This window comes from Trachemys scripta, chromosome 2 (assembly GCF_013100865.1).
Source record: "Trachemys scripta elegans isolate TJP31775 chromosome 2, CAS_Tse_1.0, whole genome shotgun sequence".
Classification (NCBI taxonomy): Eukaryota; Metazoa; Chordata; order Testudines; family Emydidae; genus Trachemys; species Trachemys scripta.
In genome coordinates this window covers 261,657,429-261,685,061 of record NC_048299.1, presented here as the reverse complement: position 1 = coordinate 261,685,061, position 27,633 = coordinate 261,657,429, and the positions used below count along the sequence as shown (strand labels likewise).

The 27,633-nt window shown below is 41.3% G+C and overlaps 1 protein-coding gene across 1 annotated transcript in view; it reads right to left on the bottom strand.

The window, feature by feature from the left end:
• FER1L6 (fer-1 like family member 6) overlaps positions 1–27,633 on the bottom strand; it is a 148,221-nt gene that overhangs the window by 29,615 nt on the left and 90,973 nt on the right. The window contains exons 21-33 of the mRNA XM_034763575.1: positions 25,547–25,681; positions 24,466–24,615; positions 17,547–17,657; positions 13,001–13,162; positions 11,694–11,874; positions 11,234–11,454; positions 9,604–9,726; positions 9,434–9,473; positions 7,384–7,502; positions 4,977–5,108; positions 3,743–3,868; positions 2,587–2,714; positions 881–1,051 (exon numbers count right to left, since the gene is read on the bottom strand). Of these exons, the coding sequence (XP_034619466.1) occupies positions 881–1,051; positions 2,587–2,714; positions 3,743–3,868; positions 4,977–5,108; positions 7,384–7,502; positions 9,434–9,473; positions 9,604–9,726; positions 11,234–11,454; positions 11,694–11,874; positions 13,001–13,162; positions 17,547–17,657; positions 24,466–24,615; positions 25,547–25,681 (1,799 nt within the window). The remainder of the gene's footprint in view (positions 1–880; positions 1,052–2,586; positions 2,715–3,742; positions 3,869–4,976; positions 5,109–7,383; positions 7,503–9,433; positions 9,474–9,603; positions 9,727–11,233; positions 11,455–11,693; positions 11,875–13,000; positions 13,163–17,546; positions 17,658–24,465; positions 24,616–25,546; positions 25,682–27,633) is intronic.

Genomic DNA, 27,633 nt, shown 5'->3' with positions numbered 1-27,633 from the left:
TGTTAGTCTCTAAGGTGCCACAAGTACTCCTGTTCTTTTTGCGGATACAGACTAACACGGCTGCTACTCTGAAAACTGTATATTATGGAAACCACTTCAAGCTGGGGGTGTGGCAGCACCCCTAGTTCCAGCACCTACGTGTAGACCCTGCTGGTGCACACTAAAGGTTCCCTAGCGTGCTTTAACATAGTACTATTTTAACCAGCACTGAATTAAAGTGCACCAGCAAGGTCTACATGGACCAATTAATGCACAACACATTAGTACACTTTAGAAATCACGTCCCTGTACAGTACATTACCCCACTGTGTAAACAAGCCCCTACACATGGGACAGGGATATTATACTTTAAACCCTGGCCCAGATCAGGTGACTGGGGCCAGGAAATAAAATTCAGTCTCTGATCAATACTCCTGTGTGACACACCTATACTACCCACTATCTCCAGAACCTACCGCCAAATTCTGTTCTCATTGACACATGAAAATCCAGAGAAACTCCAGTGGCTTCAAGGCAGTTACTTTGGATTTTCACAAGTGTAACTGAGAGCAGAATTTGTCCTTTTGCACAGCCACCTCAGAGATTTTTATTCACCTTTTGAATCAGTAAAATCTCCAACTTATGTTTATCAAACAAAGACACTTAACTATAGACAGTTTGCCATCTGGAACTAATTGTGAGTAAGCAGGGCTGTTGGTTTTACAAATTCTCATTTTCTACCTCTGAGCCTTGTGACACAATTCAGTTTAACAAAAATCTACAAAACTCCAAGGCGGAAAAAAGCACAATATTTGGCTACATCCGTTTTCATCAAGAAGCTTCTCTGCAGATCACTCATTTCTCGTGTATGCACAAACCAAGTGTCTGAAGAGGATCTTACTTTTCATATTGACTTTGTAGACCACAGGTAGCCCGGTGCCTGCTGTAGAAACGATTCTCCAAATCAATTTTGGTTTCTCCAATGAGGTCATCTGCTCCAACCATATCGTGGTCATAGATCAGGATGGAGAGCACAGATTCCTTAGGGAAAGTAGCCTGAATTTCAAATGATCTACGGCAAAAATTGATATGATTTTGTAAGACCAATCATTTTTAAAGCTAAAAGTATCAGTCATAAAAGGTATAGTGAATGCTACAAGTGCACAGTATGCCCACAGAGATGAATAGTTTCTTCTATTGCGTATTTTTACTGAATACCTGAACATACTGAAAACATGCCAAATAAAAGGAGTATAGTGCCCTACCTAATCAGTTCCAACTGAGGTTATGCATCTGCGTTGGTTTTTTTTTCTGAATTCTTGTACCTGAAACAGGAAGTACTAAAACTCTGAAGAGAGAGCCCGTTTCCATGAGATTTCTTGCCCAATTCCCAGACCAAAGAAAAGTGCCTGAGCTCAGGTTACAAACTGGTTACAAACTGAACTGACCATTTGAACCTTTTGTGGTTCGCTCCAAATCCTGATCTCAAAACTACATTTTGAATAATTCCATCCTGATTAATACTAGATCCCTCCTGTTTCCATGTAAGAAAAGGTGGTCTCTTTTGGGGTAAGGGGATTCACGGGGGGAAATCGTGGGTTGTAAAATTTACCCACATTGACACACACAGGGGCAGATCCTCAGCTGGTATAAATAGTCACAACTCTATTGACCTCTAGCTAAGTATTTTTTATGTTGTAAAAAAAACCTTATATATTTATAGCTATCACTTGTTTTACATTAGCTGTGAATATAAATAATTATTATTCGCCTATCTATCTGGATATATATGGTTTCTCATGTAAATATCTCTGATGAGTCAATAATTTAGGAATACTTTATCACGTTCAGCATAGTAAACACATGTAGCAAGTGAAAAAATGTAACATTTTATAGCTGATTACAAATTCTGATCTACATTTTTGCCTGCTTAGATTTTTGAGTGCCCAATTTTTAGATACCTCTGAAGTCAAGACACTGTCAGATACCAGATGAAGTCAATAGGAGCTGGTGGTGCTAAGCACCTCTGCAAAGTAGACCAAAGTGGCTCGATTTTCAAATCTGGCCCCAACTGAGGGTGTGGCACACTTGAAAATGTAGCCCTGAGCTCTTTTGAAAATCTGGCTCTCTGTGTCTAAAGTAAGGCACTCAAAAATTGACTGGCCCAAAATCAAAGGCTACCTTTGAAAACTGGGCTCTGGTTTGGTCTTAAAAGTCTGAGATTGTTTTATAGTAATACTCAGATTTAAAAACACCACCACAAATTTTGGAAATTAAGTTTAACTGTCACTGTATCTATTCCACTTTAAGCTAACTAATCGCCTCATTAATCTGAGCTGACAAGATCATTTGCTGCTTCGTTTCTTGTTGTGAAATAAAAAGCCGTCTGCAGATTGAATTTCAGGAGGTGTTTGACTAGCATAAAATTGAATAATTTGTAATCATACAATGTGACACAAATTCTTGCGATTTTAATTATGAAAGATCCAAACACACACATATCATTGTATAATAAATGCACTCTGCTCTTCAAAACAAGCAGAAATAGCTGTAGCAAAATCCTAAGGCAGAAATCACCACAAACATTTAAATAAAACTATCACTCACCTTCCAAAAACTGGGTTTAGTTGTTTGGGGATGTAATTGTCCTTGTCTTTAATTTCAGTTTTGCCTAGTCTGAGCACGATATAGGGATCTGACATGCCATCTGGATCAGCTGGGCTAAGATTATATGCCTGATAAAAAGAAAAGACTCTTTCATCAAAATCCAAATGCTTCATTAAAGGTAATAATTAAATGTGGTTGTTTTCTAATGGAGCTGTTTATCCACGGGTGCACAGGACATTCTGGAAACACAGATGCTAAGCTAGTCCTGCCTACTAAAATATAGAGCGAGCCACTGGGGAAAGAATGTTTGGCGATTGCCTAGGGCCCAAGTGCAGAGCTGAAGTGAGCAGCTAGAACTGGTCCCGGGACCTGTTGCTGTTCAGAATGGAATGGGTGAGGTGAGAGGACGAGAAAGTGCCAAAGGAAGAAGCTGACTTTGCTGGAGGTTTTCAAGTCCAAATCTATGTGGGATTCAAGGGGATTTTCCCATAAACAATGGGCCAGATCCTCAGCTGGTGTAAGTCATAGCTCCATTGACTGGCCCATTGTCTGTGATGGCTGTGATCTGAAAGCATTTAAATACAGGGGAAAAGTGTCTTCTTTCTCTTCTTCTCTTTTGTCTTTTAATTTAATTTCCCCTCCCTAACTCCAGGATTTTCCTACCTTATATAAACTAATTTTCTTTTCTGCTTCTCTCTTGTTTTCTCACTAATACACAGATCATTAATGGCCGCCTCTCTCCTCTGACTTCTCCATTTCCCACCATGTTCCCTCAATATTTGACCTTCCTAATTTCTACCACTTGTTCCTTCAAGTTCATCATTCACACTTCTACCCCTCTGCTTTCTCTTAAAGGTATATTCTCCCATTCTCTCCTTCTGCTGAATGCTTCCTGTTTTGTTTGTCCCTTTCTCTCTATGATGCTTCCAAAACAGCCCCTAGAGTTCCTCTTCTCCAGTCAACTGGCATCTTTATGATTTACAGTGAGAAGTCCTTATGAGCTGCAGATTCTACTCTGTAGTACACTAAGTATTATGGAATTCTAACATACAGATGAGGCTTTTCAAATGCGACACTATGTAGAAACTAAAGAAAAACTAATTTGAAAAACAAATTCCCCATTATTTCAAGGCTGAAACAGAAGCTGTACACTTACTCTCACAATATACACCCTAACCAGGACTTCGACTGAGTTATTCGGTGGTATCCCTTGCAGAATTTTAGGCTGTCCTCCATCCATTGAGTTGGAATCTTCAGGACTTTTGTATATGCAGAAAGAGCCCTGTGGATATACAATGTTTTATTTCTCTGGAAAAGACAACAAACCCAATAAAAAAAAAGTCCTGGTGTGTAGACAAAACTTCAAGAATACAGTCTGCATAGGCACATATGCATGTGTGCACATCCTTTGTGCCAAACACAGAATAAATGCACTAAACCATGTTTCTGAAAATATTTCTGTTCTGTTTTGTTAACCTTCCAAAGCACTTCCTTTCAATAACTGTATTTAACCTTGTCAAGACATTCCCAGAAATATCTGCAAGCTCCTAGTCACAGCAGTATTAAATAAATGAATGCAACAGTTGTGGCTATTTCCATCTTCCAGACACAAATATTCTGAGGGCCACCATTTTGCTCTGAATCACTCTTGTGTAAATTAGGAGTAATTTCATTGACTTAAATGGAACTCTATTTACAACACTGTGACAGAGAACACAAAAAACTTCAGCCCCCATGCACATCACAGTATTAACTCATCTTACTTAAATAACCATTATTACCTAAAAGCAATTAGCAAGTCATTTTTAAAAGAGCTGTGCCCCATAGAGACAGAAGAATCAACAGGTTCCTTTAAGGCACGGATTCCTCTGAAGTATAAAATACTTCAGTTTTAGAGCACACAACTATTATATTAATTGCGCTTTGAAGTATACTTGCAGATTTCCATATGGTAAGTTGTATTAGGTTGTGTAAGTGAAGTGAGTAGAAGGCCCATCATTTAAGCTAGATAGGATAAAGTAACAGAAATTATACTGAAGAAATAAACTTGCATGAGCAGAGGCTGGACTGCATAATGTAATAGGTCAGTCCTGGCTCTAATTACTACGAATCTGTGATTTAACTCAGCTTTGTAGTTTTAAATAAATGTCCTGACTCAAAACAATAGTAAACATCGTGGGTTGGAAACTGCATCCGTCAGTCAGATAATAGGAGAGAATAAACAGCGATCCTCATATGTAACACATTGTGGCTTTGGACTAATAGGAGAATTAACAATGTTAATAGTAGATGGCCGGTGTAATTGAAACTCATTTTCTGCACAACTGGAATGTCACTGAAAATGTGCATTTCTCTAAATTACCATGTATCCAATCAGCATTTAAACTCACCTTAAATTTTCCTATTATTCTGTCCTCATAGTCACTGTGATCTTCATCGGTGGCTTTTCCTCTGAAGAGTTCAAAGGTTTTCACCCAGTCTTCAAAGTTATTAAATTCACTCTCCAGGTTTCCATCATAGATCTTTGAAAAAATGGGATAGTGCTCATTTCACAAGGCACAGCAAGTAAAAACATAGCAACTGTTGCATTAACTGGTGACTTAACATTCAGCTCTGGCTCAGTGTTTAGGTTTTATAAAATCAAGCGCTTGTAAAACCTTTTGGTGACCAACAGAAAAATATCCCGTTCCCCACCAGTGATGGAAACTTTTAACAAATCCACCTCTGGAGTTACAATCCAAATACTCTAGCACTGTATTAATACATAAGAACCTGAAAGCAAGATGGAAATGAAAAGGTACTGTGGAGAACAATCTTGCCTAGATAGGTAGAGATTGGATTGCCTAAAAAACGTCTTTCCCATCTCTAACTCCTACAGCATGGTTCTATGTGAAATCAAAAATAAACAAAAGTGAAAATGGCTATCTAAATTTGTTCTCCAAGCGGAGACCTTTCCATTCAAAAATGGAAACAAACAGTTTCATTGATCTGTATACTGGTTTCATGTCCCTTTTTATTCAACCCCTCTCTAAACAGCCCTAATCTTTTCAATCCCTCCACATGTCTCTAACTTCGACTTTCTGGATCTGAATCCTTCCCATGCCACTCATGTTTGGGGCATGAACAAGGCCCCACCATCCCTGTTTATAATGTTGATTGCTGGTATGGCTACCTGGCTTTGTTTCTCTATCTTAACTTTTTTATGAGGCTAGGTTGTTGGTCTACCACTCAACTCCCAACCTTGAGCACCAGTGGACTGCTTTGCATCTGATCCCTGCCCTTTAACCTGTCCAGCTTGGGTATCAGGAGGAAAAACTTCCACCGGCATAGTTCTCAAGGTCACTGGAGCACACAAGCCTTCCCACCAAGTCAAGGCGCAATCACCAGGAAAGGCCTTTTATTGTTGTTCTACCTTTGATAAGATACAGTGACCAGCATCTAATTTATAGTCCCAGTGAGAGTCTACTATCACTGTATCTAATCCTTTCATCATTAGTTTCTATCTCATTCTTTATACACCCTAACATTTCTGAAATGCCTTGTCATTTGTTCCCCTAATATCCACATTTCTGTGCTTTTATCAATATAAAAAGATATTTTAGGCTCAAACATTCAGATTAATTCAGATGCCTAGGAAGGAGTGTTATACCAATAAAATAAAAACCAGCAGGATCTTATTAAGAGTGATAAGGTAAAGATGCTACATTTATTGTAAATATAATGATAAGATTTTTGTACTTGGTAAAACTGTTGGATTTTAAAGTGTGGGGGACAAATTATGGGGGGTCACTGTCACTTGGGGGAATCACTGTTAGTACCTTCTTTAATATCCCTACAGGAGTACTGTGGAAAGGGATCTGGGGGTCATAGTGGACCACAAGCTAAATATGAGTCAACAGTGTAACACTATTGCAAAAAAAGCAAACATCATTCTGGGAGGTATTAGCAGGAGTGTTGTAAGCAAGACACAAGAAGCAATTCTTCCGCTCTACTCCGCACTGATTAGGCCTCAGCTGGAGTATTGTATCCAGTTCTGGGCACCACATTTCAGGAAAGATGTGGACAAACTGGAGAAAGTCCAGAAAAGAGCAACAAAAGTGATTAGAAGTCTAGAAAACATGACCTATGGGGAAAGATTGACAAAAATTGGGTTTGTCTAGTCTGGAGAAGAAAAGACTGGGGTGGGCGGGGAGAGGACATGGTAAGTTTTCAAGTACATAAAAGGTTGTTACAAGGAGGAAGGAGAAGAATTGTGCTTCTTAAACTCTGAGGCTAGGACAAGAAGTAATGGGCTTAAATTGCAGCAAGGGAGGTTTAGGTTGGACATTAGGAGAAACTTCCTAACTGTCAGGGTGGTTAAGCACTGGAATAAATTGCCTAAGGAGGTTGTAGAATCTCCATCATTGGAGATTTTGAAGAGCAGGTTAGACAAACACCTGTCAGGAATGGTCTAGATTATACTTAGTCCAGCCATGAGCGCAGGGGACTGGACTATATGACCTCTCGAGGTCCCTTCCAGTGCTATGATTCTATGATTAAGTGCGTAAGTTAAGTGCACTTTGGCATGATAAAGTGTACACATGTATGTGATTAACTTTATCCAAGGTGCAACGAGAACAAAGGGGAATGTAACTCTAGTATTTACGGTATATTCCGTAAGGGTGAAATTCAACCTCTGCAGAGGGACAGCACAAGAGCTAAGCTCCCCTCCAATCTCACTTAGGACCAGCCGTCTACCCAGCAGTGAATTGTGCCCATCCCAAATAACCTGAATTACAACAACAAAGCATTGTTTACCTTCAAAGTTGCTAGATTTGGGTCTTCTTCCTTTTTTTCCTCTTTGAACAACTTTTTTCGCTTCTTTTTGTCTGGCTCATCTTCAATGCTTAATGTTACGTGGCCAGATGTCGACTTAGCTACAGAGATTTGATGACATAATTTAGGTTTATAGCAGCTGCAGTAATGGATAAACCTCTAATGGCTGAGATAAGTCCTTAACAAAAATCTTGGGGGGGGGAGGGGGCGGGTCTTACTCCATTCCCTCTCCTTCTCTATACTTCTCTTGCACTTTCTCCTGTCAAACCAGTCAGAGATTCTTTTCCTACAACTTCTCCCTACCTGATACACCATTTTTTACTCCTCTCTACCACTGAATACAATCATCTGTCTGGCTTATCCCCTTCCCTGTGACTTCTATTCTCACTCCCCTACCGACCCACCCCTTTTCTTTCTCCTTCTTCCTCAATCATCCCAAGGTCAAATCTACCCCAACAGATCCTACTACCTTTCCAAATGTTGAGAAAAATTTAAGGTGAGGTCTTACCAAGACGGAATGCCATTACCAAGATGCTGACTGCCTTCAGATCTCATATGCTCCAGGCCTTCCTCAGGTCAAAGGCACCAAAAACACATGCCAATGTGCCTCTGACCTTAGGAAAGCCATGGAGAATGTGGAGATGTAAATATGGCAACTGCTCAGCAGAAACTGCCTACCTGGTTGACAGCCCACCACTGATTTTGACAGCTATTAACAAAGGCAGGAGGAGCTTGTTGGATCTAACTATCCAAACCTTATTCAGATTTAGTGTTTGGGTTGAGGTTTGGATCAGTCCTTTTAATTTTGTTAAATTAATTCATCTATCTGTGATATAAATATCTATTAATACTCTCTCTCTCATTCTCTCTCTCTCTCTCTCTGGCATTTGTATGGTGCCAGTCACCATAGTATCTAGGTAATGATATAAAACATATCTTGTACAAATAATTAAGAGAGTCTTTTTCAGTTCTCAAGTCAACAGCCTGGTCAAAAACAATGGAAAACCCTGGCATAACTGTCACCACTAAAGTTTGTGGATTGTAGAATTCTATCTATGGTAAGGTGTCAGTTAACAATATCGCTGTACATGGATGTGGCATCAGAACTTTGTATAACATTTCTTTCAGGTGGCCTGGTACGGTGCATGCATAATTAGAATTTTGACTGACAGCTTTTCAGTACTGATGATCTGATAATTGAAATTTTGGTCAGCTGCCATGTTCAAAATGATAATGACTGACATTTATGTAGTACCTTTCATCCAGAACTATTGCAAAATGCTTTGCAAACTAGAAATTATTTCCACCACTAATAAAATATAATATCCACCTCAAGGATGGGAAGAGCCAGCCATTTTATTCTGAAGAGCAAATCTACACAGACAGTACAAATATTAGTTTTCTTTCTCTGCCTATTTAAATAGTCAGGTTAGGAAAATAATTTGCTGAAGGCATGGTTTACTGTCACAGGGATTTGTACAGCAGTAGAAGATTCTCTTCCATTAGTGTATTTAATAATCTATTCTTGTCCAATCTCTTCTGCTGAAAATTCTTGAGTTGACTGAGTTTGACACAAGAATTAGCTGCTATTGTGATGTCTATCATTCTGGATTCTATTTTCAAATTCAAATTCCTGGAACTGAGCCCATTCCTACGGTTTGGGTTCTCGGTTGGATCCAAAATTAAAAGAGGTTCATTTTTTGGATCTGATACAGATACATACCAATACCGTGGTAAACTTTCTAGGACATCTAACATTGTAAGATTTCCATCATTTTGAGGCTGAATTCTGCAAAGAATTGCTCATGTGATTTGAACAACGTTAAACCCAATCCTCAACCCAGTTTTTTAACTCAGCATCTAAACTACCCATAGTCTAATCCAGATATGGATTAGGATCTGAACACTGCCCCTCTCACAACTCTAGGAAGAACAGACATTCAATATGAACAGGGTAAAAATGTTCTTGAATTAGCACAGAAATAAATTATTATAGTAAGTAAAAAAGTACATATACAAATATTTTACTCACTGTTGCCTGGTTTCCCCTCATTGGGATAGATTGATTTTACCTTTCAAAATAAAAACAGAATGGTCAGACTCCTAAATACAAATGGAACATTAAAGAGGAAGCCATTTTGCATAAATCTAGCTTTAAAATACCATACATCCATTCAAGTATGGGGTTACTGGGGCCCTTACCTTTTTCATTTTTTCCACAGAAGCATCGTACTTTGACCACCAATCAATAACATTTTCAGCAGATTCATCTGCTATTGTTCTCTTTTTTCTTTTTGTGGATCGTCGGGAGGATTTTCTTGATTCCTAGCAAGGTATAAGGAAATGCTGTTGAACTCTAGGATTATATCAGCTATTAAAAACCAGCTGGACTATCAAGCGGAACAGATGTAGGTGGAGTGGATTTCAGTCTGCAAGAACTACATGATTGTGTGTCTCTGACTTTGTATCCCACTAGAGAATCCATTGTGATCATCATGTTATTAGTACAGTTTCTATATTACTTTCTGCTGCTATCAAATATTATACTTTTAAAATTTGGGGCATTGCAACAAAAGCAAGCTATTTAAAGGGAAGATCTACCTTAGAAAGAAGAATTATTATATTTGGAAGGATACAGACCTCCTGATATCCCTTGGTTCCCTCCAATATTACTGCATTTGCAGCTACATTCAGAACTTTCAATATTATCAACACGAGTTTTGAAGACAACTAGGATTCTGAATAGCCATTGAGAATTCAGTCATCTTGCTCTTAGAAAAGATAAAGAGCCTGATCCCACAAACCAACTGCTTCTGCAAGTAGGCCCATTGACATCAGTGGGACTGCACATGTGAATAATGACTGGACCCTGTTAAATTGTGCATTCGGCCTTTCACACTAACAAAGAGTTGCTACTTGCAGCTGTCATGTATTTAGCAATGCAGCTACAAACAGAAGGGCAGTTCATGTGTCAGTATAACAATGCCTGCATCTGTAATATTCACTCCATGCATCTGAAGAAGTGGAGTTTTTACCCAAAAAGCTTATGCCCAAATAAATCTGTTAGTCTTTAAAGTGCCACCAGACTCCTTGTTGTTTTTGGAGAGTTACAATACTGGGCTCTATATTTGGATGAGTACTTTATGATATTTCACTGACTCTTGTATCTATAAATTGTGTTGTTACAGATGACAGACACACAAGGGTGCGTACAGGTGGAGTTGAGACATCGCTGCCTCTCCTTGTCCTTCAAACTATACAGAACCTTGGCAATGTATAACTAACTATCAGTGCATCTAGGTGCTACAAGTAAGAAGTGGCTACTTTATCCCATTCTAAAAAGTGTAGCTGAAATGGAGCACAATGTCAAACAGATTTGTCAGTCCTTCCATTTAATTTTTGCAAAAGAAAGAAAGAAAGAAAGATTGGTTATTTCCCCATCCAAAAAGTGATAGTTTATAGAGCTGATCAGAAAAAGGTTTCTGCAGTCTGGAAATGTTCTTCTGATCAGCTGTATGAACTAGAATATATTATGCCTGTCATGCTGACCAATATTGTCTCATTGTTTCGTTGTTCTCCCCCATCTGTCTAATGCACCTGTTGTCTATTGTCTTATACTTCAATTGTAACCTCTTTAGCACAGGGACTGTCTTTTTGTTCTGTGTTTGTACAGCACCTAGCACAATGGGTCCTGGCCTATAACTGGGCTCCTACACACTATCATCATAATAAATGTATTATTAATTACATTATTATTTATTTATTATTAATTATTATTATTATTATTATTATTTTAAAATAGCTAGCGAGCTGATGGTTCAGCTAAATCCACCTTCTGCTTTCTATCTTTTGCTGGTTCAGAGGATGGGGATGTAGATTTAAGTGCAGATGGCAGTGAAGAAGCAGGTACAGCGGCTGCAGCAGAAGATTTTGCTGGAACTGGTTCTTGTATTCCTAATGCAGCTGAACTGTACTCCACATCAACATAAATGTGATCTGCTGGATGTGGTTGTGGTTGTGGTGATGCAGGGGACTGTGGTGACTCCGGAGCAGCTGAAATTAGAAACACAGCAAATTGGTAAGATTATGCCAGAAAAGACAGTCATCGTATTGGTTCTCAAGAAAATATCAATAATGATATCTCTTAAAAGTTGCACAGGGCTTGATCCTGGAAGGTGCTGAGCGCTCCAGCCCCAGGCTAGCAGATCCCTTAAGCATGTGCTTACTCTACTGTTTTAACAAATATCACCTTGTCTTTTTATTTGGGGACAAGAGCTATATTGTGCATTTACCTTTGTCGGTTTCTATAACGTCCACTTTTGCTGTAAGTGCAGGAAGCTCCTTGGGATTATATAAATATTGCTTAAGGCAATTGATGGTGTGTGTTCCAACAAGAGTACTACGACCAAACGCTCTCCAGTCAACCACACAGATACTGAGTGGTGGATGCAAAAGTTCATTATCAGGCAATTCCTGGCAGAAAAGAACAGACAACAGCATGAGAGATTTGTTTTCCTTACTAGTGTCAAGAAAAGTGCTGGATTGAGAACCCTGACTACTGATGTTCTTGATCCATCAAACAGGTATAGCATGAGCAGTGTAAGTCTGTTCACACTACCCTGCCAATCCTACCTAGAAAAGCACCCTGGCTGTGGGCAAGCTGCTAAAAATTTGTCAGGGAAAACAGTAAAGTCTAGAGGAATCAACGCAGTGTTGGGAGTCAGGAATTTATGAGTTCTAATCCCACCTCTGCCACTGACTTGGCTAAAGTAATTTCACTTCACTGCCTAAGTTTCCCAGCTGTAAAAGGGGATAACATATATTTCCCTAGCTTACAGGGATATTGTGCAGATTAACTAGGTAATATCTGAATATCTGTTTGAATGTGTAAAGTGCAATAAAAATTAAAGGTACCACAGGTACTTAGATATTATTATTGGTGCTTAGATATCATTGTGCCTTATAAAAACTTAGATAGACTTTCATATCTGTTGATGTCGCCAGCTAACACAAATCCTCGTCCACTAAGACCTGAACTGAAACCACCAGTTCATTTTACACATGCCAATGGACAGCCAGGAAGCTTCAAGGCATTACTGACCAGGGCCAAATTCAAGTCAACAACCTAGAGGTAAAAGGTTCAAAGCTCATGGGTCATAACTAAGGTTAAGATTTTATCAGGGTTATTTTTAGTAAAAGTCACAGACAGGTCACAGGCAATAAACAAGAATTCACAGAAGGCTGATCCCCACTGCGGGGGGGCTGACAGCCTGAGTCCTGCCACCTGCTAGCTGTGGGGGTGCTAACAGCACAAGCTCACTGCCAAAGTCCTGCCATATGGGGCTCACCACACCACCCGCTGCCTGAGGCTGACAGCCGAAGCTCTGAAATCGCAGAGGTCATGAAAAATCACAGAATCTGTGACTTCCGTGACAGACTCGTAGCTTTAGTCATAACCAATCAATTACTTAACTGTCCAGTCTGGCAATAGCACAAAAGGGCTTAAGAAGTAAAGAAAATCAAACAGTGCTATAGCTTGTGTCTTCCACTGAGTAAAGAGAAGATGATCAGAGAAAGAGCGGCAGGGCACTGTACACACCACTTCAAACCTGTCTGCTTGGACACTGAAGTTGGGATTGTTCTTGACGCTCTGGATGACGGAAGATTTAACTCCTTTCCCTGCGCATTCTATGAGAACCTGTGGGCGGTCCACAGAGAGGAGCTGGACTTTCTTCAGCTCACGAACACCCCAGAACAGAACCTATGGCAAGTGGGAAAAAAGTGGTCAGTAAAAACGTAGGCAACAGTGGGCCAGACTCACTGGGATGCTCCTGACAGGAGTACACAGGTAACATTGGGAATCATGGACCAGATTCACCAGTATACTCCTGCCACTTTGTGCCATGCATAGCTGCCAGAAAGCACTGCTGAATCTGGTCCCAGTTATCTGCAAGAAGTTGTTTTAAACTCCTGTCAGTGTCTGAAATTAAAAAAAAAAAAAAAAAAAAAGACCTCATGTCTTTGAACTGAAAGTTAAGCCAATTAACAATGTTAAACTGTTAACAAAACATAATCAGTTAATAATTTTATTTCTAACAGTCCCCTCCTCTGCAGGACAAACATACTCAGTCCCTATTAATCTGACAGGCCAGATCCTCAGCTATTGCCTACAACAGAGCTATATCCGTTTATACCAGCTGAGGATACAGCCCATGGTATTCTGTCAGGAGTAGTTTTATTAAATTTATATGTTTTATGCATTGATTCATTGCATACCCTCTAGAACTCTCATGGAATTCCAAGTTTTCTTGCACACCGGTACTTATTAGCAATACAATTATTTAAGCACTAACTATAGAAAATGACAATTACAACAATATAAATTAGGAATTAAAAATCCAAAATAAAATTCTTCAAATGCCAAACCACAGCCGTATCATTCAGGAGTAGTAATGCCTTGATCGAACACTATTTAAGCACATGGCTAACTATAAGCACATGATTTGTCCCATTGACATAAATGGAATTAATGTGCTTAAAGTTAAGTATGTGCTTAATTAACTCACGTACTCAGGCCTAAAACAGAAAACACATCTGAAAAGGAGATTTTTTTCCCTTTCTCCAGTGAACGGTTGTCATTTCTCTTCCTATTTCCCTTTGCAACAATTTGACTGTTTGATCCCCTCCCAGAAAAAGTCAAAGCAAGAACTGCTCCTGTGGTTGAATTCACACACAAGCATTTCTAGTGACTGGCTCATCAGTCTCAGCACAGTTCGTATAATTAAAATCTGACTTGATTTAGAAATTTTCAAAGACAGGCAATTAAACACATTATGTGTAGTTATAGGACCAGCGACAGGAAGTGACACAGCTTGACTGGTTAGAATTTAGTCATTATTCTGAGAAATGAGGAGTTGCCAAATTTCCCTTACATTCTATATAATAAAGTGACTTCAGGCCCCAATTGTAGGTGACTGTTCACAGGGGCACTAGAGGGGTTGGGGAGAAAGCACAAACACTTGCATGCAGGAGGCAGCCATCATTTGGCTGAAAGTTTTGGGAGCAGAGGAGGAGTGGCTAACACTTAGCCACTAGCAACACTAAGTAACCCAAAGAGGGTGTCTTGGTGCAGCGGGGCAGGACCATATTTGCCTGCCTCATCCAGTGCTGAAGGTGGGATTGAGAGCAGGTGATACTTCCCAATTGTCCAGCCATTTTATACAAGCATCTTCCATACTCACGTGCTGTGACTAGAAAGACTGGTTACTTACTGGTTACAGTAACTGCAGTTCTATGTATATTCCACTCAAGCTGCGCATGTGCTCCATACACCTGGGACCAGAAGATTTTCCATTAGCAGTGTCTGTTGGTCCTCGCCTGTGCCCCTCTCCTCCTTGTGCTCTGAACCAAGGGTAGAATGGATGGTGCACACTGACCTCATCTCCAGCTCCTTCTTTAGCATGAATAACCATAGAACAAGGATCCAAAGCAGAAGAGGAGGAGGGCAGGTGGCAGAACCACAAGTCTCAAAGAACTCCCGTTACTGTACAATGTAAGTCATTCGTCTTCGAATGATGGTCCCTAGGTTTATTCCATTTGACATGACTCTCAGGCAGTATTCATTGGGGAGGAGGGATGAGGAACCCTGCTGTACCACAGATTGTAAGACTGCTGTGCTGAAGGATGCATCTGCTGTAGACACCTGTACCAAGGCATAATATCTTACAAATGTATGCACAGAGACCCATGTTGCATCTCTACAGATCTCCAAAAGAGGGATATCTCAAAGGGAAGTTGCTGATGCCAAGGCTGGTTGGATATACAAACAGTGGAATTTCCAGTCCTCTTTGGTGGCATGGGGCTTCGGGTAGAAGACAGATAAGTGGATGACCTGGTTCAGATGGAATTCCAAGATTACTTTCAGAATGAATTTAGGATGTAACCTCAGGGAAACTTTATCCTTATGGAATACCATATAGGGAGGGTCTGCAGTAAGGACCCCCAGTTCTCCTACTCTTCTGGCTGAAGTGATTGCAACCAGGAAGTCAATCTTCATAGATAGAGGGGTGAATAAACATGAGGCTAAAAGCTTGAATGGTGAATTTGTTAATGGAAGTAGGACTGGACTGAGGCCCCAGATTGGAGTAAGTTTTAGCACTGGAGGAAAGATTCTGACAAGACCCTTCAGAAACCTTACTGTGGTCAGACGGGCAAAGACTGAATGGTTGTCCACTGGAGGATGGAAAGTGCTAATCGCTGTCAAGTGCACTCATAAGGAACTGAGAGACAACCCCGACCTTTTCAGAGCGAGAGGAGGTAGTCCAGAATAGTAGAATCTCAGAACTCTTTGGGGGCAGCCAACGATTCTGATGCTATAAAGAGAATCTCCTCCATATTGCTATATAGCACTTTTTCACAGAGTCTTTTCTGCTATTGCCAAGAATGGATTGTGCAGCTGCTGAGCATGATCCCTCTAAGTTTGTCATCCATCCAAATACCAAGTTGCCAGATGAAGATGATGCTGGGTTGGGATGGAAGATCTTGCCTTTGTCCTGGATCAGCAGTCTGAGATCTAGTCTGGGCCTCCAGCTTCCTTTCTTCTTGGGGATGAAGAAATATCTTAAGTAAAATCATTTCCCCCCATGCTGGGGTGTACTGGCTCTATAGCTCCCATTTGTAGCAAGGAGTGTACTTCCTGTCAGCCGTAGGGAGGGGACTTTGAGAGGGTGGATGGATTCGAACTCTTGTATATTTGGTGGTAGTGATTTCCATAACCCATTGTGCTATATGTTGCCATGCCGAGGAAAAGCGAAGTAAATGGCTTCCAAAAGGGGTGGAGAAATCTGAGCCCAGTAGACTTGGTGGGAGGACTGGTTTGCAACTCTGAAAGGTCCCATCAAAAGGACTGCTTAGTGGGAAGCTGGGGCTGGGAGGACAAAGAAGGAGGAATGTTCTGCTTTCAGTGCTGCACACTTTCATGATTTCTTGGGAGCTCAGAAGCCCTCTGAGGGTGAAGAGTTGAGGAGTGGGCTGTTGTTGATGGGAAAACTGAGGCTTAGGATATTTTCTTTGTGGTTCTGGGATATTGATACCCAGAACTCAGAGTGTTGAGCTCAAGTCCTTGAGGTTATGTAACAAACATCTGTTTTCTCACTGAATGGGTTATTCCCTTCGAAGGGCAGATCATCCATGGTGGATCGGATTTCCTTGGAGAATCCGGAGGCCTGGAGCCATGAAGTCTGTTTCACGACTATAGATGTTGCCAGGGAGTGGGAGGCTGTATCTGGTGCATGTACCGAAGTCTGGAAGGCAGAACTGGCTAGCAATTTACCTTCCTCAATGGTTGCTCAGAACCAAAGTCTGCACCCCAGAGGCAGCTTGTTGACAAATTCAGAAAAGTTATTATAATTCATACAATCATACGTTTCCATTAAAGCCTAGTAGTTTGCTGTGTAGAACTGAAAACAGAAGTGAAGTTCTTTCTCCAAAGGGATCTAAATGTTTGGCCTTCTTGTCTATGGATGCAGATCTGGGTTAGTCTTGCTTGTTTCTTTCATTGACAGCCTACACTCACAGCCCCCTACAGCTCACTGAGACTCACACTAACACTAGAACAAATGAAATCAGAACAGGTAGAACTATTTACAATATTTACACTAGAAAACCAAGAATGCAAGCTAATGCTGTAGACACTAGAGAAGTTTGGTCTCAGGTCACAGGCGGTAGAAAGGAACTAGAGAGGCTGTCGGTCCTCACCATCCCTTATGTCCTCGGTTCAGCACGAGCAGAAGGGCAAAGGCATAGACCAATGGACACTGCTAGTGAAAAGTCATCCAGTCTCAGGTGCATGGAGTGCATGTGCACTTGAGCAAATATGCATAGGGACCATCCCTTAAAGAAAAGTCTGGCCCTACTTGTTTTCAAGATCTAATTCAATGGTTGGAGTTACTGCCGTATATGAGTTGCTTTCAGGAATTACACTGATCTGGCCCATTTAGTTACATTTGAACAGTCATGTGGAGTTTTGTGTGATTCCCACTGATTTGAATGTGAAAAATCGCATTGCTAAGCCCTATGCTCCACTGCGGAAATGTAGAATGTCTGGGAGTCTGAAAAAGTCAAAAATATTATTCTTTGTAACTTACCTCCACTCTGTATTTGCTTAAAACAGGCCGGATGTTGGCTGGAACTGGGTAGATCTGGCTTACGTCAGGTGGATCCATTGGTGGAAGGCTCTCTGGACCAGAATCTGGAATCTGCAAAATGAAATAGTCATAACTCTTTGTCACTGCTCTGTGAAATATAGTCTCAGATCCCCCTGTAAGTTGTCCATCGCATACAGCACTTTACTGCAATTAGGGCCGTCATGCAGTCAGAATACACGCTCAGCATTGTGAAAAAGACATGTCTTGGAATGCTCTCTGCTTTGCCATGAGGCCAAAGCTCTTCATGGGAACAGGTCATTTTAAATTCAATAGACTGAATCATGGAATCATACGACTGGAAGAGACCTCAAGAGGCCATCTAATGCAGTCCCTTGCACTCATGGCAGGACTAAGTATTATCTAGACCATCCCTGACTGGTGTTTGTCCAACCTGCTCTTAAAAATCTCCAATGATGGAGATTCTACAACCTCCCTAGGCAATTTATTCCAGTGCTTAACCATCCTGAGAGTTAGCAAGTTTTTCCTAAGGTCCAGCTTAAACCTCCCTTGCTGCAGTTTAAGCCCATTGCTTCTTGTCCTATCTTCAGAGACTAAGAAGAACAATTTTTCTCCCTCCTCCTTGTAACGACCTTTTACATACTTGAAAATTGTTATCACGTCCCCTCTCAGTCTTCTCTTTTCCAGCCTAAACATAACCAATTTTTTCAATCTTCCCTCATAGGTCATGTTTTCTAGACCTTTAATCATTTTTGTTGCTTTTCTCTGGACTTTTTTTCCAATCTGCTAATATATCCCAGAAAGATGTTCACTTTTTTTGCAACATGTTACAAACATGTTGACTCATATTTAGCTTGTAGTCCACTATGACCCCCCAGATCCATTTCCGCACTACTCCTTCTGGGCAGTCATTTCCCATTCTGTATGTGTGCAACTGATTGTTCCTTCCTAAGTGAAGTACTTTGCATTTGTCCTTATTGAATTTCATCCTATTTACTTCAGACCATTTCTCCAGTTTGTCCAGATCATTTTGAATTTTAATCCTATCCTCCAAAGCACTTGCAACTCCCCCCACCCCCACACACACACAGCTTGGTATCATCCGCAAACTTTATAAGTGTACTCTCTATGCCATTATCTAAATCATTGATGAAGATATTGAACAGAACCAGATCCAGAATTGATCCCTGCGGGACCCCACTCAACATGCCCTTCCAGCATGACTGTGAACTACTGATAACTACTCTCTGGGAATGGTTTTCCAACCAGTTATGCACCCACCTTATGGTAGCTCCAACAGGGTTGTATTTCCCTAGCATAGGCACCTTTCCAAAATGTGGCTCTATTGACCTGGTAGACCACAACAAGCTGTTGTGGGTGTAAGCAGAGTCAGGATGAGCTCTACCCTGACATCTGGTGGTGAATTATGGCGAGTGTGGAAAAGAACTCCAGGGGCTGATCTTGTTTGCATAGGCACACCCACCAGCCTAGCATGAGCCCACAGCAACTGAAAGTGGTTACTTTGGCTGGTGTTAGATCCGCAGTTTCTCTGTTATTGGGGCAGGAAGAATAAAGTTTTGTTACCCTAATTCTGTGAATCAAGGCCAATGGAACTGTTGTATGACAGAGGGACTCACCATTAACTAAGTAGCACTCGCTAGACAAGGGGCATGGATTACAAAACCCAATGAATTGAGAGAAGTTGGGGGTAGGTAATTGTGCCTGATGGTATGTGCCCTTTTGCGAGCCTGAAACACCAATTGCACTACCTCCTCTCTCCAGTGTTGAATAGCAGAGCTAATTTTGATTCTATTAAGAGTCTAATTACAGGCTGCTATGCTGAATTCATTTTGGGCCAATAGTGTACCAGCACTGGGGCTCCCCTACTACAAGCTGAGATTACTGAGTGCTGTGTTAACTAGTGGGGGAGCTGGAAGATTTATTGCTAAGCAGCTAGCGACGCTGAGCAGTTTGTAGGACAGTTGGGGTGGCCCATAGGACGGCGAGCGGAGCAGTTTGCGGGATGGCTGGAGCGGCTCACAGGATGGCTGGAGGAGAGGAGCGGCTCATGGTAAAGGCTGCTGCAGAACCCCATGGAGAGGTGGGGCAGTCAGCCTGAGACCACGTAAGGTGCCCCTTAATACCTTGTGTGTCCTTTTCTCCCCCCATTCACACCCGGGGAGGGTGGGTAAGACTGCAGATAAACTTTTGAACTCTGGGGCTGCACTGACCAGGGACAGAGCCTTTTGGGTGATTTTTGGGTTGCTGAACTCAAGAGACTTTTGGGGTGTTGGACCTTGGGGACTTTGGGGGTGGGTCTTTTGCTCATGGTTTGTGCTATGAATCCTGTTTATGGTGTTTTCCCAATTTAATGCTGATGTCGTTTACCTCATGTTATTAATCATTTTCTGCTACACTCAGACTCCGTGCTTGTGAGAGGGGAAGTATTGCCTCTTAGAGGCACCCAGGGGGGTGGTATGTAATTGTCCCAGGTCACTGGTTGGGGGCTTGAGCCGGTTTTGCATTGCGTTATTGAAACGGAACCCCTAGATACTGAACCTGGCCCTTGTTGCTGCCAACTCAGATGGGCAGAAGGGTTACATGTAGATACAGGCACACTCTAAGGAAGTAATTATACCTAATAAAAATCCTAACTTACAGGCTCTCAAAAGACTTTAATAGCAAAACTGTAGCTATGATTCTCATTTAAAAATGCCATGATTAAGGATGGGTGAAATGAATCACACACTAAGCAAGCAGTACAAATATTAGTGCTTTTGAGCCAGCCAATATTTTGACATATCAATCAAAAAATATATAGTAGACAACATTATTTGTCCTATCTCTGAAGGTGAGCTGGGCTCTGCTAGTTCTGCCTGGCTTTGTTTCAACAGGGCACAGCACAGTTTGGAAGACTTGTCAAACTAGAGAGATGTGTCATCTATGTTTGGGACTGCTCAGCTCCTGTCCCAAATTTCAAGACTGGGCCCTCTCTCTGTACAGCACCGTAGCAAAACCCTGCATGTAAATGGCCCTTAGCATTGTGTGCTGTGTGCATGAGTGTATGTATCTCTGAATTCAGTCTAGGAATGGGGAAAGGCTGATTGCATCATAGTCTTATTTGGGGACTGGGAAAGGGAGGATCATAATATTCATGTTATTCTGACTTTTGAATATCAACTGAATATCAGCTTAATCTCCCGCATCAGCCATGCTCTGGCTCTCCCATTTTCTTGAGCTGCCTTTCAAGGGGAAGCTCCCTGGCCTTTTATTCCCTCCATAATTTTCAGGAGCCAGTTGGTGCACTTCCCCACAATCTCTATCTTTGGTATACCTTTTCTTCCTCTACTACTCCAGGCTGAGCCAAAGGGGCACTGATCTCTTCTACCGGAAACTCAATTTCTAACGCTGACAAAACTATGAATTTCTGTTTCACAGATTACCTCCTTTTGCTCAGGAAATTGTGTTTGGCTTCATTATGAAACATAATACATAAAGAGGTGGCTATGGGACAGGATTAGAGAGGAAGGATCTGAAATGTCTTCTGGTTAACTAAGGGCAAATTAAATTAGATCAGATAGATGCGCCCTGGTGTGATAATGACCACACACAACTGAAAGGGTAAGGATTCTGGGAAATAGTAATAGTAATATAGTGTCTAGAGTGCTTTATAATTATTGCCACTTAAATGTTAAGACTATGAGAGAGTCACCAGGGGACCTGTAAAGTTCACATCTTTTGTCTCTTTTAAATAGGAGCCATCTGTCTTCTATGTCCTGATATGTGCTGCTGTGTGGAAAGTTCATTTAGTATAAGGAAGAGGAGATATTTTCCTTACTACCTTGTAGGTGCAGAAAACAGAAAGGTGTAAAACAGCATTACACAGTACAGTGGTGATAATAATAATAAACTAAAACAGTACCTCGTATTTATATACAGAAGTGCCTCTCATCCAAAGCAATCCCAAAGCACTTTATAAACTGAAAAGCAGGATCCTATCCCCAGTCCTTCCCTAACGTGGTGAAACACAGCAGCTGTTTAATCACAAACACTGGGCTGAATCTTCTCTATTCCATCATGAAACTCCATCAACTTCCAAGGAATTGCACTGGTGTAACTAAGAGGAGATTTTGGTCCAGTGCCAGTGTGTCACAGTTTAGGATAGGAAGTGATGAATTACACCGTATTCAGCTGAAATTGCATGGGGAATTTTAGGGGTCAGGAGAAATGTAATTAGTAGAGGGTTAAAAATCTTTTCAGCAGAAGATGAAACTATTCAAAAACTGATTCCTTTCATCTTCTTACAAACTTTTTGTAAAAACTTTGTAAAAAGCTGGCCACATTTTTTATTAAAAAGGAGCTTTTTTCCTAGTGAAAATAAGCCCATTTTCATCCAGTGGTGGGCCCATTCAGAGTAAACGTGGCTGAGAGACTCTAAAGCCAAAATTCAAAAGTTAACATTGGAATTGTCACATGTTTTTGATGTGCACGTAGTCACTGAATCAAAACAAAATGTGATGAGTGAAATAAACTGAAATGGTGTAAATTTTAGTGTGACATTTCAGGGGGAACATTTCCAGACAATTCTAGTAATTAAACAGATGGGAACCATTCCAAGATGTCTAGGCCAGCATTCCTAGCTCTCAAGAAAGGTGCCCTCTGATCTTTAATGACTGCAAATGATCAAGACTACCAAGAGAGGTGATATCTGTTGAAACAACTTCTGTTGGTGAGAGAGACAAGCTTTCCAACCACACAGTGCTCTTCTTCAGGTCTGGGAAAGGTAAATCACAGCTAACTGCCAGATGGAACAGATTGTCCAGCATAAAAAGTTAGCACATATTGTAAGGGACCATTCAAGGTAGAGTGGCCCATTACCACCTCTGCAGTCATAAGACACAAAGAGGGGGTCAGCGGATTACAGATTGTTGTAATAAACCATAAATCCAGTGTCTCTGTTCAGTCCAAGATTATTAGTGTCTAGAAGAGTCATGAATTTAAGCTCCCAAGATGGTCTTTTGAATGTGTTATGCATGTTTCCTTTGAGGATGAGGACGGATAGGTTATATACAGAATGATCACTTTGTGAAAAGTTTTCACCCACAGGTGGTAGGGTGTTTTTGTCTTTTTTCATCTTCCTGTGTGAGTTCATTCCAGAGTGTAACGATTGTCTGGTTTCATCCACATAATTGTCACTGGGGCATTTAGTACCCTAGATGAGGTATACCACATGTTGTGATAGGCGAGTGTAGGATCCATGGATCTTGAAAGGTGTCTTGTGCGGGGGAGTGGATCGTTGTAGCAGTGGAGATATGTGCCTATTAAGACTAGCAAATGTCCACTATTAGTCATTGTTTCTCTAATCTCCTATTTCTCTAAGTGTCTCAACTGCTCTGTTATACTGAAATCAACTTTAACCCTTTTGCAGTGACCTAGAACTACAGCAATCAAAAGGGAGCTTCTCTCATACATATTGTTACTCCAATTATAAAATAGCCTGAATTGAACAAACAACAATTTGTAGATCGGAACTATCTAATGTGGTATGTGGCTGAAAGGGTTAATGTCTCAGAAGTACAGAGCGAATTAGTGATTGTAGAGTTTCTTCTTACTGAGCATCATCAGGAATCCTTTGATACTAGAAAGAAACTGCCAGCACATCAGGCCTCTGAGAATGCTTTAGAGCCTCTCCTATGTTTTAACACATCTTTTCTTGAATAGTTCTTTAAAGTCCATGCTCTTGAGCATTATCTGTGGTGAAAACAAGCATTCTTTACGATGTAATCACCAAGACAAACAATGCAGGGTCTGAGAATGCTGAATGCCAGCACTGGGTCATTTTTACATTTATTTTCAGCTCTTTATTCAGACCTTAGATATTTTCAAATCAATCTGGTATGTTGTGCTGTTTCCCTTGGGCCAGATAAAAGTGAAATAAAACTGAATGTTTGCTCTGTTCACTAGAAACATGGACTACATTAAAAATGGAGAAAAATATTGATTATGGTGCTAGATTCTGTCCTTAATTGCACCCCACTAAGTTGGCACGTTCCCCTCCTTGGTATTATTTAGGTTTAATTGTGGAAACAATTAGCCCCACATGCTTTAAAGTGCAATTTTACTCTGGCAAGTGATTATTAAAATGCGAGCATGGGGGTCTGTGTGTTTTACATGTTATGTCTCACTGATTTCAGAACAAATTTGTTCAGTTTACAAGTAAAAAGAAGTTTCTTCTACCTGTCAGCCCTGCAAATTCTGCTTAGGATCTGAAAGCCAAGCTGTCTTATATTTTGTTTGTGCATTTGCAAAGCCATGCCCAGATATGAGAATTCAGCCCTGCAACTGGAAACTGGTTAACAATTCTGTTTATGTGCTACAGCCAGAACAGAACCCAGTTAACTCTCCCTTATACACATTGCCTCTATACTGGTAATAAGAGTAAGGAGTAGTAACAACTAATTAGTGTTGTTAAAGACACAGAACTCAGAACAGACTTAGGGAGCAGTAAGAAGATGCCATTTTTACACAGTCACTTCCCAGAACAAAGCCACACTTTACCTTGCAGTCAATAGACTAAGAGCAGGGTAAAACCAGTGGAAACGCGAGGCAAGTCAGGCTAGAGGATTCAGAGGGCCAGCAGCAGCGGAAGTAGGGGCAGTGTTTATTGCTCCAACTGCAGGATGAGCAGGAATGACAACTGCATCATGGTCTAGGCATATGAGACGTAAAGGAGAGTCTGCTCTCCAAGTCTGCTCTTTCCTGGGTGCAACTCCCACTGAATTTAACAAGGGATGCACCTGTATAAGTGAGGGCAAGACTGGGACCATGGTGTCTCTTTGTACCCTAAATGCTTTTACGAGCCCCAAAGTCAAATGTTAATAGTCAAATGATTCTCGCTCACCTGCAGCAGCTCGAATGCAGCAAGAAGGTCTCCTCCAGACAGATTTCCACAATGCACTGGGTGATAGGACAGTTTAGGTGGCTCGTATTTCTGATCGGCGAGTCTCACCACAGGGGCAGCTACTGTTGAGCCAATATAGTCTGATTTACCCTAGATAAATAAGGATACATACCTTCAGGTTATTTTGTTAGTAGTCTAAACATAGCAGCAGCCTTAGGGATGGCTCGTCCCACCCTCTATCCAAATGTGGGAAATGGGCTTGTAATATATATGACAAAACTACCCAGTGAGGTGCACAGCAAGATACAACGGATAGCAACTACTGAAATGAAGGAGGGTGAATTTCTTTAAACTCGTCTGAAGTTTACCAATGGCTTGGTTTCACATTTCAGCAATTCTGAAGGCAGTATCCTAATAAGCAGTGAGATGGTGCTAGATTTCTATGGGCTGGAGGTAAATTCGGGTCTCTGGATATACATAAATACAATAATTACAACTGTGTACACGTAAAAGGGTGTTTCTACTGCAAACCCCTTTTTGGATCTGAGAGTCAAGCTGGAACGACATGACCACGAGGTTACAAAGACATAACTGAGGACTGGAGATAAATCTGGTTCTCAAACTACGTCCCATTACAATATTGATCTCCATTTTAAAGGGCCAGAAACTGATTTACACGGCCAGAGAAGCTACTTTTAAATGTCTGTTAAATGACATAGCTTTGATTTTTACATAGACTGGGTCTACACTACCCGCCTGAATCGGCGGGTAGAAATCAACCTCTCGGGGATCGATTTATCGCGTCCCGTTGGGACGCGACAATCGATCCCCGAATCGACGCTCTTACTCCACCAGCGGAGGTGGGAGTAAGCGCCGTCGACGGGAAGCCGCAGAGGTCGATTTTGCCGCCGTCCTCACAGCGGGGTAAGTCGGCTGCGATACGTCGAATTCAGCTACGCTATTCACGTAGCTGAATTTGCGTATCTTAAATCGACCCCCCCCCGTAGTGTAGATGTAGCCCTAGATAATACATTATACCACAACAATTCAGATTTTTTAATAAGAGGCATTTCATCTTTACCACTGCATCGTCATCATACAGCTCTATGACAATCACTGGTGGGAATTCAGCAATTTCCTTCCCTTCACCATGGAGCACAATGTTATTGAACAGCAGCATCTGATTCCATGTAGGGGATAACGTCTGAGAAATGATCTAGTGAAAAACGAATAGCATTTTTAGAAGGCTGTTAAAAGACTAACTGGTGTGCTCCAGCAGAAAGTGGCTGCACCACGATGAAATCTTTTCAAGTGGCCTAAACTAAACTATTAAGAGAGGGTGAAATACAGAATCAGAACAAGGCCTATTTTAAATGTCTCTCACCTCTGCAGAGGTCCTGCATCAGAACCCATGCACCATGCAAACCCCATTTAGTGCCCAGTCCAGCAAAGCACATAAAACGCATGTGCGACTATAGTCCCATTGACTTCAATGAGGTTACTCATGTACCTAAAGTTATGGATGTGCTTAAATAGTTTGTTAGACTGGGGCCTTAAAACCCTAACATGGGCCTTCATAAGTGCATTGAAAGTCTTTCCCACGCAGATGAATACTACCCATGTGTATTCTGAGCTGTAAAAGCTCCCCACTCTTTCCCTCCTTGCCTTTCCGGCTCTTCCTGCACAAATAACCAGATATATGACTTTATATCTTGCAGTCCTTGTGCATGCAAAACTCATACTGCAGTCTGTGGGAAGGCTGACTGTTTGGAGACTGCAGGATCAGGCCCTGTATAGTTAAAGAAGGACTTTGCGCAAAATGTATTCCACTTTTTCATTCTGTGGGGTAAACATTTTCCAAGTCATTTTTCTTCAAATACAGATGCCAATAATAATTCGCAATGTTCTTACTGAATAAGGTAATTTATTGATTAATTCATAACAAATCCATATTTTTTTAATTTTTCCTTTCAATTTGCTGCTGTACTTCAGACATGCTGGGCTGCTCAAGGCACTTCCTCAAAGACAACAGTTTAGTTGCTTTGGCAGGAAAAGTATCTACCAATGTTAAATTTTAAAGAAAAAAATATCCATTGCAACATCTGACTCTCATCATCTGCTGTTGTTCTGTTAAATGGAAATGTCTTCTTTCAGTGTGGTTTATTGGAGCGTGGCGGACACCATTCTAAAAACAATTCAAATGATTGCCTGCAGTATTTTATTCAGACAATATGTTACTTCACACTTTTGTGTGTACAAAATGCTGTCATACAGGGTCTGAGTCTACTCTCAGGTATGCTACTTATACCAGGATCAACTCCCTTGACATCCAGAGAGCTACAATGGGGGTAAACCAAGATTAACTCAATTGATCATAACCATGAGGGTAAAACAGGCATAAGTGAGAGCAGACTCAGGGCCTATGACTCTAGAGAGCCACCTGGATAGAAAAACCTTTTCCTTCCCCTATCCTCCAAAATCTGCGGCTATAGAAACTTCCTTCAGAGAGCCAGAAGGGGTTAAACACTGTGAAAAGTAACTATAAAAAGAGTTTGATTTGGGTTCCACATTTATTGATTCTCAATGATTTCTGTGTCAAATGTGCTCTGTTTACAAGTGAAATAGTGGGTTACTGAACTTCCACCCTTGCAAACTTACGGTGGGCTCTGAGAGTCAAGCTGGGTGCGTGAAAGTGAAATCCAACTCTCCCACCCAAGCCTGGGCCAGGTTGCAGGGTTGCCATGCAGAACCCTCCCCCCTTCCCCATGGGTAATAAATCAGCTGTCCCTTGTACTGGTTCCACAATGTACTGGAACCACAGGATCTGGGTAGAAGCCCCTATCTTGTCCCCAGGGAACTCCTGGCTCATTCCAAAATGCCTTTTATGCCAATCTCTGTGGGGCTGGGCTGGCAACCATTTCTCCAGTTCAAAGGCATCCCTAGAATATCAGTGTTGGAAGGGACCTCAGAAGGTCATCTAGTCCAACTCCCTGCTCAAAGCAGGGCCAATCCCAGACAGATTTTTACCCCAGTTCCCTAAATGGCCCCCTCAAGGATTGAACTCACAACCCTGGGTTTAGCAGGCCAATTCTCAAACCACTGAGCTATCCGGACTTAAATAGTGCAGAGAGCCTCTGCACCAGGTGTGCATTTTACCTGGTAATGCCT